General features: G+C 47.7%; 1 protein-coding gene across 1 annotated transcript in view; it reads right to left on the bottom strand.

Moving 5' to 3' along the window:
* Positions 1 to 281: 281 nt before the first annotated feature.
* LARP4B (La ribonucleoprotein 4B) overlaps positions 282 to 12,522 on the bottom strand; it is a 59,196-nt gene continuing 46,955 nt past the window's right edge. Inside the window, exons 12-17 of the mRNA XM_079915146.1 lie at positions 11,752 to 12,003; positions 10,314 to 10,359; positions 7,526 to 7,690; positions 5,082 to 5,200; positions 4,870 to 4,978; positions 282 to 3,770 (exon numbers count right to left, since the gene is read on the bottom strand). Of these exons, the coding sequence (XP_079771272.1) occupies positions 3,498 to 3,770; positions 4,870 to 4,978; positions 5,082 to 5,200; positions 7,526 to 7,690; positions 10,314 to 10,359; positions 11,752 to 12,003 (964 nt within the window). The 3' untranslated portion in view covers positions 282 to 3,497. The remainder of the gene's footprint in view (positions 3,771 to 4,869; positions 4,979 to 5,081; positions 5,201 to 7,525; positions 7,691 to 10,313; positions 10,360 to 11,751; positions 12,004 to 12,522) is intronic.

Below are 12,522 nucleotides of genomic sequence, written 5' to 3'. Positions count from 1 at the left end.
AACAAGAGCCCGACACAGGGATACTTATTTCTGTGGTAAACCTCAAATTTAACAAAATGTGCCCTCACGAACACTGGCTTGAGGGCCAACCCTGGAGGCCCACAACTGAGCTGCTGGGCATGGTGCCCCTGCTGCGACGACTCGGGCTACGATCCGAACATGGGTGGACGGAACCCGCATTTCATTCTCACGACACAGATGGGTTCAAACAAAATACTATTTTTTAAAAAGGTGCATTCTTGAAGAAAATTTTAATTAAAAAAAAATGAAAAGAAAACCCAAACAGTGCCTAAATCTTTATTTTTCATAACCTACATTTTTTCAAATTAGACAGTTTTACACTGAATGACACAAAGGAAACTTAAATTACCAATAGTTTACACATAAGCTTGATTCCAGTCTTAATGAAAAGAAATAGAACAGAAACAAAAGCCCTGGCGAGGCGTCCGCGTCACTGCCCTCCTGCGAGCTGGTGCCGTGGCCGCTCCTTCAGGCCGATTGTCCGCCGCTCCCCGCGGACGCAGATGCAGACACGGGTTGTACCTGCCCCCGAGGCCCGCGAGGCCCCAGACTGGCCTCCACACGGCACCGTGGTGGCCCTGACCACGTGGCAACTTGACAGGTTTCTTGCCACCACTAGTGACAACCAGTGATGCAGTTACAAGAGGGCCTGATCAGAAACATGATGACACGGACTCTTAAAAATCAACGACTCTTCTTGAATTCATGTCTGGTGAAACGGGGCTGGGTTCTCATTCTTATCTCTCCAAATGACAAGTATCATCACACAATTGTCCAAGTTAAAATGCCATTTGTGATGCTGTGTCTCTGACTCTGTACCTTGAGGTACTGCCAGGGGAAAGGAAAGAGTTATATTTTACACGGACGAAGCCAGACACCAGCTGTGCATGGTGGGGCTGCCCGTGGGCTGGCGCCACAGCTTCCCACTGTGCACCCCCTGTGCTTTTCTGTGAGTGGAAAACCTCAGGAATATCAGAAAGGTGGAGGTTGGGGGACATTATATAGCTCTTTGGCATATCGCCCTTGCTTAATTAAAAAAAATGCTATAAAAATCACATCAGAGTGAAGTCTTAACTCGGCTGCGGGAGCATAGGCCTCATGTGCCCGGCCGGCCATGCCACCTGGCTGGGCCCGGCTGCTGTCACGGTCACCTTCATCCCAGCTGCACGCACAGCTCCACCCTGGTCACACAAAGGGCGGACAGCACAGCTGGCCCCCCACACCTGCCTCCAGGGAAAGGATCTGCCACTATTAAAAACCAGTGTCTGGGCTGCACAGGGTTTGGGATTCGGGGATGGTGCTGACAGCATCGCTCCCTCCTCCAGCAGAGACCGCCATGTCATGGGATCCCAGGGGCTCAGAGCTGGCCTTTCCAGCTCTTTCTACAGTACTCATTAGTTTGGGTGTAAGAGGTCAATTATTTCTGATTTTTTCAGTCAGCAATTTCAAAACTACAAAGAAATTAATTCCCCTGTTCCTTTTAACAGGCATTTGCAAACAGGAGCGCTGTGTGGGTGTCTAGGTATTTGAATAAAGACGCTGCTCTGAAGGAGATGGGCTTGTTTTCCTCTGGCAGGCAGATCATGCCTATTAGCTATTTGTAATTTTAAGTAGATTATTTTTTACTTTCACTTGAAGACCCTGCCAGTTTCCACTTTCTAGATTATACCTCAAAAACCCTTTCAACATTAGGTGTGATTAGTACATACTTACATATGTTTAAGAAGAGCATGAAAATATTCGAACATTTTAGTAAAACTTTCCATCTCCCTTTCACAGCAGCAAAGAGGCAGAATCAGTTCAGCACACCAGTATAAGAGAAAAAGAAAAAACCTCAACAAATTAAAATAATATTCAAACCACAACACTGAGTTTATCTACATCCAGGTCAATAGCAACATTTATAATATATCAATTTTTATCAGCTTTTTCTCTTTAGGGTACCTTTTTAATATGTTCTGATTATTTACAACTGTACAAGCAAAGCACACACGCCCAAGTGCACATATTTAATACAGTATCGACTATTTGCATTTACAGGATTTTTCAACAGTCTGAAAAAAGATCAACTGTGTAAGATCTTCCAGGTAAATTACAAACATGACTGCTCGCTCTTCCTACAGTGCTTACCCAGTAACACCGTGACAGCAGACCCCACTCACGCCAACACAGGCCGGTCTCAGGAACTCTAAGCTGTCATATACAAAAGTTAAGGCAAAGTCATTTTCAAGTTTAAATAAAATTCAAGTCTTTAAATATTGGATGGAAATAATCTCTTTTTTAAAAAGAAAAAACCTTAGTCTTGTTAAATAACATTTTGTGGAATAAACTGTATGGTTACATTTAGCAGGAAATATTCTTATTTTAATGTCTGCTGCTTAGAATACTTAAAGAAAAAATTTAGGCATTTTAAAACAAAATAATTTATGTTTATTATCAACTGCTAGCTTTAGTGCATGCGTGTTCTTGGAGAGCAGCACTTAGAGAAGGGATCACAGACCCTGTCTTGGAGGTAAAGAGAGAGGAACTTGGATCCTCCAACACCAGAGGGCACCACAAACACCTTCTCCCACGATCTGTGTGCCGTGTGCAGAGGTTCGGAAAGGCACCCCAGGAGGGGTAAGGTGGGGCAGACTGGGGCAGACGAGGGAGCCGGGCTCCATGTCCTCCCCACCTGCTCTCGGGAGCAAAACATCAGGGTACAATTTCGTGGTAACATGACAGTGGGCAACAAAGTTTATGTTCCATTTAAGTTCTATTCACAATGTGCTTTGAGTTTATCTTACATAACAGCCACTTGAGACTGGAGTGAGGAGCTGGTTACTTGCTGGCAGGACATCAGGACTCTCGGTGCTCTGCAGGGTTACTCTGCCCAGTGGACCAAAAATGGGCTCTACTTAAAAAATGCTAGAACCACTTGTTAGGCTTCTGAATGAAAGGACAACTCCCAGGCCAGCGTGTGGCGCCATTGGACCCCGTCCCTTCCCCAGGATACACTCACAGCATCGCCTCATGCCCTCAATTCCACGGTCCTCAGCCTCACCCGGCAGTCTGGACATCTCAGAGATACACACTTGCTAACCAGTTATTTTAAAAAATGAAGTAGCATAGTTCCGCTTAATTTAGAAAAACTCACTATATATATATATAGCTTGCATTCATAGCCACATGGAGGCTTAATAAAAAATATCAATTTGTTAGGATAAATGCATTTTCTATCCTGAAAAAAATCAGACTTATGCATCACCTCCAGTTAAGCACCAACCTAAAATAAGGTTTATATTAATTAAATCCTGAAAAATAGATTTTTTTCAAGAGGGGGGAAATCCGACTCATAGAAGAAAAATAACTTGCAGGCACCTTGTAGGCCTCATCTACACTGCAAGCTCCTAACCAGCGGCTCACTCACATCCCGAGCAGGACAGTGCTTAGTTGTGGCGACCTCAGCTCCTTGAAGCCCTCCCAGACCTCGGCGCTCACTGAGGGGACCTGGGTGGGGGGCTCTGTTCTCTGTGCAGACGCCGCCCCGAGGCTGGGGGAGAGGGCCGGCGGCCTGGCGGTCTCCTCTGGTCTTTGGGTGGTCCTGGGCTGGACTTGGGGGCAGAGGGCTCTCTCTCGGCGAGCTTCTTTTCTTCCTTCCCGCAACCAACAGTGTTTGGCTTTTGTTCTTTCTGGGGCTGCAACGGGGAAGATGGTGGCTCTCTATTCGTCCTCTGACAAATCTCTGCGTAGCTGGGTTTTCGCAATTCCTGGGAAACAGACACAGCTCTGGGATTATATGACAACATGCGAAAATAAGGTTCACTTGAGGGAGACGTAAAAAAAGGTTTCAACTGTAACCACATTCAAAATTATTTTAAATAAAGAATTCCTACATTTTAACAACTGAGGTTCCCCTGCAGCACAACTTTCCCTCCAAGATACTCTAGAAATATATTGTAAAAATGGTTAAAACTAGAAAAGGCATGGAGATGAAAAGTGCCGACTGAACTCTTTCCAGCCTCTGGCCTGTAATCACTTCTGAGCCACATACGAGCCTGAAAGGCGGCAGACAGCAGACACCCTAGAAAAACACAGAAGCAGCATCTGCTCTCCCTGCCAGACAATCTGCCTCGGCACAGAGCAGGTCTCCTGGACCCAGGAAGAGGTCCGGCTGTCACTTATGGGTGACCTTCAACAGCTGTCTCTGCAAAGCATTTGTACACACTGCAAACTACAGAGGGCTGGAGGTGTGGTTGCAGGAAAGTCAGAGGTAACAACAACAAAAAAGTAGGGTTTTCAGGTAAGTGGAAGCATGAAGGCTAAATGACAGATGAGAACATTTAGAAGTCTGTCACCTCCATCAACCATTTGTAACTTAAAAATAATTAAAAAAAAATAATTTTAACCTATAAAAAAGTTTTCTTTAAAGATTCAACCTAGCAGACAATAAAGGGTTTAACTCCCAAATCTAAACGATAAAGGCCCACCCAAGATCAAACTAGGGACAACACAAATCAGAATTTAAAAAGCTGGACTGAGCACCCAGGGGAGGAGAGAGGAAGAGGAGCTGGCGGTAGGCCTGTGTGGACCCGGGCGGGGTGGGAGGTGGGCGTCCCTCTGATCCGCCCTTGGACCACCCTAAGTCCTAGGGGCATAGGAACTGGAAGCTGTGGCTCCTCAGGCGACAGCCTCACTCTACTGACCCTGAACAAGATGACCCACGGCTGCAGGGACAACGAACAGCCAGATCGGTTAGTTACAATCATTAGCAAATGCCCAGGGTACCCTGCACAGAAAGCGAGCTCAGTGTGCACATAGGCGGCCACCGCTCCAGGGAGCCCCTCCACATCCTTGCCCCCGACATACCGAGACGGCGCCGTCCACCTGCACCGATTTACTTGCAGTCGTGCTCAGGGTAGGAGGAGGTCTGTCCACACTCGGGGTTTCCTTCTGCTTCTCCACCACCTTGGGATCCCTGGAAAGACGCCACCAGGCAGACACGTGAACATCCGGGCCCCACGGGCAGCCCCACAGTGAGCACAGCACGGGGCACGGGCATCAGGTGCAGGTGGACTTACTCGGGCAGGTGGGCAGGGGAGGGGGCACGCTCACAGGCTGTGGACACGGCACAGGGCACTGAGGGCTCTCGGGGGGGCACCGCGGGGAGAGTGTTCGTGCTTGCGTCTGCGTTCAGGCTCTGAAACCATCAAAAACAGTTTATCACTGCACAGAAGCACGTCCGTCAGATCTTTCTCAATGATCTTAAACACACAACAATGGTACCGGCTTCGCCGTCCTCCCGGGAGCACGGGTGGGCCAGCCCGGAGTACAACTGGACACACTGTGGCCAGGAAGCAGCCCCCGGTCTCCCCTTCCTCTTGGCAGACGTCTCACCGATCTGAGGCCTCCCTCTGTGCATGAGCACGATTGCCTGCAAGCCTGCTTTCCCACCTGAACAGGTACTGAAACCTCCACCCATCTGACACCCCAGTGCCCAGCACCGCCTGGCACGTGATCTGTGAATGTAGAGTCCCCAGCACAATCCAGTACGGCTCACCCGTTTTTACAGGGAAAACCAACAAGGTTACAGCTCCATCCCAATAAACCTGAGTGCCTTGAGGGGTGCAGGTGCTGACATCAGTTCCCACCTGAAAGCAGTGTGTTAACTCTCCTGATTTAACAGGGAACGAAACTGAGGCTTAGTCTGTTTAAGGCAAACACCTGGAGAATGCCAGCCCCATGAGCAGTAACCACTCACACATGTAGCCTTCTGTTAATTAACAAAAAAAAAAGGCAGCAGAGCAAATAAAGAACTGGAAGGGAGACTAACTGCAAACAAGTGTTTTCTCAAAATCTCACTTTTCAAAGCAGATAAAAAGTTCAGAAGTGAGAGGTTCTGGAGGGAGTGAGATGGAGGGAATAGCACTGCCCCCCACCATGGGGCGAGGGTGGTGGTGATGGAGACATGGGGCCCCTGAGAACCACCACCTCTCACGATTTTGTGCTCAAGGCTGGTGGAAACACAGGCATGGAAAATGCCTCCTTCTTGTAAAAGCTCCCTCACGTCCAGAGCACGCCCGAGACCGCCCCCCTCCCGTCGGAGGCCTCCCAGGGCCCCGCAGAGCCCCCGAGCACTTCACCAAGAAGCAGGGACACAGTCTCTTCCACCTAGAATTGGGCTCAGGCTTCTTAAAAGTAGCAATTCTCGGGCTTCCCTGGTGGCGCAGTGGTTGAGAGTCCGGCTGCCGATGCAGGGGACACGGGTTCGTGCCCCAGTCCGGGAAGCTCCCACATGCCGCGGAGCGCCTGGGCCCGTGTGAGCCACGGCCGCTGAGCCTGCGCGTCCGGAGCCTGTGCTCCTCAACGGGAGAGGCCACAACGGTGAGAGGCCCGCATACCGCAAAAAAAAAAAAAAAAAAAAAAAAAAAAGAGGAGCAATTCTCTCTTCAAAATAAATTTTACACAAACTCACAATGTAAAAACAGTAAAAATTAAAAAAAAAACCAACAACAAAATACTGTTTTTGAAATGGGGTGGAGGCCTGCTTGTTCTCTTCCCCTGCCCATCCCCAAGGGGAGTAAGGTCAGGGTGAAGCCAGGACTCAGGGTCTCTAACATCATTCCATGGGGCACTGATAACTCAGAATTTAAGACTGACAATAACGCACAAGACATGTCACATTTAATAAGTGCTTCTCTCTCCAAAATACAGGGTCTTGGAATCCTCTCAACCTTGAAGGCTAAAAATGGGAGCAGTAACCACACACTAGTATGAAGACAACTAAAGACCTGGCTTTATAAATCCCACCATGACCCCGCCTGGTACTGAGAGGCGACCCCACCCCTGTGGGGGCTCTGCAGGTGTAGACAGTCTGGACACGGTCTGCAGGGCAGTGCCTTCCCCAACCCAGAGGCCAGGGGTTCTGACTCCTTAGGTCTTCGGGCAGTACAGGGTGCTGGTGGGTGGGTTCCCACTGGAGAAAGACATGGTGGGTGGCTGTGGTGGAGCGCCAGGCTGAGAACTCAGCAGGCGCTGGATGAGGCATTCTGGCCACCTCTGCCCTGATCTGCTTGTCGACTGCAGCAGGGCCACGGGGAGCCCCCGGGCTCTTGCAGCACTTGCTGATTCCCGGGATGTAATCGCTGCAGAGGCATGAATACCACAGAGCTCGCCGACAGCCACCCGTATTACAGTAAAGTTGCCCTGGGCTTCTGGTTATTCATGTAGATTATTAAAAACGTGTTACTTCTGGTATAATTCAGATTTTTCTTTTTTATTCTGCTGACTTGTAAAATAAAAGCAAATCGTGAATAGCAAGAATAAAAATGCAACCTGAGTTTCTGGGTGAGTGAGTGTCTGTACAGTACACCAGTGCAGGGCTCCACCTCTGACCCTACCGCTCAAAACCTATGTGGCCTCTGCAATCACTTATCCTCATAAACCTCTTCCGCATGTGAAAAAAGCACACATGTAAAGAGCGGGACGCCAGCGGTGAGTGAGCATCAGGCTTGCGATAGCTTACCCTTTCTTTGGACGATCCTGTGAGCAAGCCAGACAGCCTGTTCTCAAACAAGTCCTCCGTCTTCAAATGCCCCGCCGCCCCAGGCAGTGGGGGGAAGCTGGAGAGGCCTAATTCAAAGCTCGGGGAGGGCGGCCTGGGCGGTGTTGGAGACTGAGTCTGACTCCTCTGAAAGAGAAGAACACCGTGGAGTCGCCCTGGGGCGGCTGGGTAGGAGGGGCTCAGAAATACCGCAGGTGAGCGATGCAAACACTCGCTCCCTAGTCTTCGAAGGTCCACACCTGTCTGGAGAAACGGATGGCCAATCCAACCCCGCCGACTTGGTCACCTATCAAAGGTCATCTGTCAGGCAACTTCGACCATGAGAGCAGAGCTGAAAAGACGAAACCTCAGGGCTGCTCCCGGCCACGGTCAAACACGCCGGTAAGAGCTGTGTGTGTACGACACCCAGACCCCCGGCAGCCGACAGAGACCAGTGGGGCACAGCAAAGTGACAGATGCACAAGAGCCTAAGTCTCGACATTAAACTTATTCACCTCCAGACAAGTTTTGTGTTATCGCAGCAGAGTCTGTGATCTAAGTCATAAAAGAGAAAGTAAAAGAAAACAAAAGCCACTCTCTCAACTCTGTACAACTTATGTAAAAAATTTCACAAAGATTTCCATTAAAAAAAGTTTAACAAAAAAGGGAGGGAGCTTCAGTTATCTGAAAATTAACTTACTGAAACTCCTTATATTTTTAAAAGGGAGGGGGCTTCAGTTACCTGAAAATTAACTTACTAAAACACCTTATATTTTTAGATCAGTATGTAAAAGCACGGTATTTAATATGAGACTGTTATCACATTCCCTGACTTCAAGAAAGTAAGTGAACTCAGCAAAATAATACCCAAGTAAAACTTATAAGCCAAAGAGAAAGGCAGGAGTCTCAGAAGAAAGGCAGTGATATACTTTTATTGAAACACTCTTAGTCAACCTGCTAGGTAGGAGTCATTCTGTAACATCCAGTTCCTTGGCTGAAACAGACAAGGAACAGAACGGGGAAATGAATTTGTATTAGGTAGAACACAGGCATTTTTAGTTGAATGGTGGGCTACTTGGACTGGAAGCAATGCTCTCGTGGGGCTCACTTAACTTGAAAGGCCAAGATTTCCCAGAAACTTATACCAACTGGAAGATTATCCCTACACAAGTAAAATCTACAGAAGATCTGTTACAGCTCAAGTGAGAGCAGGTTAAGGATGAAATCGGATCCACGCTGAGCACAGCCCACCTCTCCTTTGGGCCTCCTGCTGCATGTCTCCTCCTTGGCGTAGGTGTCTGAGGGCTGCCTACCTTGCTCGCGTGTGTGCCCTCTGAACCAGGCTGCACGGGTAACCGTGTGGCTACAGCGTGCCCTGTAGTTCAGCATGCTCTAGGTTATGCTCATCTCAAAGCAATTTTTAGAGGCTTTATTTTAAACATCTGCATGTTTCTGAGGTGAACCCAGCTTTTCAGAAGATGAGCGTTTCTAGGAAGAAAGACCTGAGAAAAAATTGACTAAGTATCAACTTTCAGGAAGAAAAGAGGCAATGTTTAACGTTTTTAGGGTCTGAATGGCTTAAGGCAAGGCATGAATGTCAACCCCTGGTCCCGAGGGCGTGGCCAGGCCACCTGCTCACACATCTGCAACCTGCCCCCAAGCTTCTCAGGTGTTCAGAACACCCAGTGCAGCAATGGGCTCACTGTCGAGTACACACACCTGAGCCACATGTGTGGGCATCTGAGTGGTTCCAGGTATGAACACGCAGATCAGGAACACAAAACAGAATGAAATGGAAATGGCAATAGAAAAACATTTCACCTTTGCAGGTAATGCAGTGACCAGGGGCAATGATTCCTGCAGGGTAACTATTACCTGAAGAGATAGTCAGATGCCTGTCTTGTTAGTCCAAATGTAACAGGAATTCATGCATTCCAACTGGAACCAACCGATATAAACTGCCTTACCACAGGGTCACCAAAAACTAGACTGAACTGACCAACATGGTAAAATTAGGGTGTTCATTTACTACCAATTTGCACTTTCTAAGTTCTAGGCAAAAACAGTAATGAGAATGTACACACTCAATGGCTTGGGGTCCAGACCAAGAACCGTCTCAAGGCCTTTTCCAGGCCCTGAATGTGGAGCTCTACGAGAGCCCACGTCTACATGCACACCGCCCATGCTCTCCCCTGCAGAGCACCACCCAGAGGGGGAGCTGGTCAATCACCCTAAGCAGACACAACCACGTCTCCTGTACTTACCACTCACATAAACCCATCACTTATTTTGGGTTTGTCCTGACCCTAAGTTACATGCAGCAAAAATCAACAATGCTTTCTACACAGTGGATACAGAGTAAAATATTTTGAATGAAAAATACTGATGAGCTAATTCCTACGTGAGAGAAGTTTATTCTGCTTGCCCAAACTCGTGATTCCGGTGATTTCAAAGTACACTACCTGGTCACCCACACAGAAAGCACTCATCTGGACAAGTGTAAACAGACCACATATGTGCATGATGCACTCCTGGGTGCACCTATGTGCCGCATAGGACACGCAGGTGCCAGCAGTTCCTCAGGAAACCAGCCACCACCACCTCCTCTTTAGAGCATCAAAAAAAGGTCTATTATCACCTAGCGGACACCACATTACGAGAAAATCTCTTTTGAAAAGCTCTTTCTCACATCTTAATTAAATCTCAGGTTTGTTTAGTGTAAGCTAGGTTTAAGCATCTTGTGAAAGTGGCACAGGCCTGATGTACTCACTGTGAACTTCTCCTCCCGTTTCTTCCGGTAACCAAAGGAATTTTTCCTAGAGGAGAGGAAAGCAGAAGACTGTTAACTTTTCCCATTTGAAACAATTTCACTGAGCACAGTATGTGCAGACACATTCAGTCTTCATGACTTTGTAATCTTTTATAGATGACTTTTGATTTTAAAATCCCAACCTTAAGAAGTGTAAGCAAAACAAAAAAAAATTTATAGTAAAGAAGTAAAATTGAGGTCTAGATAGGTAAATAAAAGAAAATATTTATTGAAGGAATTTTCCCATTTAGAATTTTTGTTATGATATGAACATCTGAATATCCATTCAGTTGGAGTGGCAAGATATGTAAAGTGTGACACTGAGCTATAAAGGTGAATTGTTAAAAAATGGTAATGACAATCTATCCAATTTATCATCAAAAGGAAAAGCTCCCAAGTAGCCTAGTCCACTCCTGCACCCCTGGCCCTCACTCCAGTGAACCACATGGGGTTTCTGAGCTCCAAGCACTTCCTCTCCCCATCTGCCAGCCTTCCACTCCACAGTTCCTGAGGCACATTTCCAACATCCAGAGTCTGACCCGCCAGCATTGGCGCCGTTCCCTGCACAGCAGCTTAAACCACAGCAACAACCCCACCTACTGAGTGGATGTCACGGCAGGCCCAAAGGCACCAAGACACTTCACTGCCCGGACGGGCTTCCGTGGCCTAACAGTTCACACATTAATTCCCATTTATAATTTCATTTTTATTTATTTACCCTTTGTCATTTCAGCTGAACGCAAAGACTCCCTAAGGGCCCGTATTATGTAAGTTGAAAAGGAATTTAGAAATAATCTTGACCAATTCCACCCCTGATGGGCCCAGCAAGGCCTGACTGCGAAGACGGAGCTGCCTGGGGTCCCTCCCGCTCCCACAGCACCGGGAGCACACACCCCCCGCCAGAAGGAGCTCCTGGAGGCAGACCACGTCCTCCGTACATAATACTCAGAAAAGTAGTCTTTACTTACAGGTTTCAAAGTGGGTTTACAACAGGAAAAGCTTATGGAGGCTGAGCCCACGCTAGATACGCTAGATGTGTGCTGGAGCGCACGTCCTTCCTGACATGCCGCGGGGGGGGGGGGGGGGGGGGGAGGCGGGGGCGGGCTGTCCATTCAGCTCTCCACACATAATGACTGTGACCCAAGGCAGCCTGGCCCACCCTCAGTTCCCACTGAACAGTGTCCTGTTACCACAAAGATGGAACTGGTCAAGTCTCTGCTCTAAACGTAACACCCCTGAGTAATTATATAAAACCTTGGATGGTTACAGCCTTCCATTTGATTTTCTGTGATGGACTTGAAAATAATGATTATAAAACACATCTGAATTAATGGAATCTGACACTACGAATAGTTTCTAAGTACACAGTACCTGTCCAAATGAAATTGTGAACACTCACCTCCCTCTACCTAAGCCCGGAGAGGACTCGAGGCTGCTCTGTTCCACCCGCCCGGGCCCCGCGTCTCTCTTGGCGTAGACTGGAGGGTTCTGTAGCCGAGCTCGAGGCTGACCCGTCTGCCTCGTTTGTGGGCTCCGCACACCGTTCATCAACCGGTCCGCAGTGAAGTTAAATATCGAAGGACTTTCTAACAGCCCGGGCCCTCTCTCTGCACTGGGAATGGCATGGCGCAGATGAGATTTACTAGGATTCCTGTAAATAAAATGTTTGTATACGCTCAGTTCTAAAATGATCATGGCATTATGAAAAAAGCGTGCTAATGCAGAAATGGCTAAGCTAAAATGTGCTTTCTTTTTAGGAAAAATATTAAAAATGTTACTTAGTTAGTTCATAATATGTCTGATAATGCAAATCTAAATGCAGTATGGACGTTCTGCTGGGCTGTAGCCCAGGTCTAAATTAAAAGCAGGCGCATGCAGATGCAAGCTGTCCCAGAAGCCTTTGTCTCACGAGTCTACCCTCTACGTAGGCGTTGCAACACGCATTTCAGGGTTTAATGCTCACAGAATGGAATTCCACGCCTTGAGTCGTTTTACTCCTGGTGGACATTACTGGTGGTCAAATCTACCATTAGCCAGCACAGAACAGCCTCTTCACTTAGTGTGACTCACCCAAATGGTGAGAATGACGGAGGTTTAACACATTTGCTTTTGCTTTGCTTTGAAAATATACAATGTGGCAGTGACCTCTTGTTACAAACCCTGGGGAAAT

This window comes from Stenella coeruleoalba (assembly GCF_951394435.1).
Source record: "Stenella coeruleoalba genome assembly, chromosome: 2".
Lineage (NCBI taxonomy): Eukaryota > Metazoa > Chordata > Mammalia > Artiodactyla > Delphinidae > Stenella > Stenella coeruleoalba.
The sequence above is the reverse complement of the archived record's forward strand: the minus strand, read 5'-3'. Positions and strand labels throughout refer to the sequence as shown.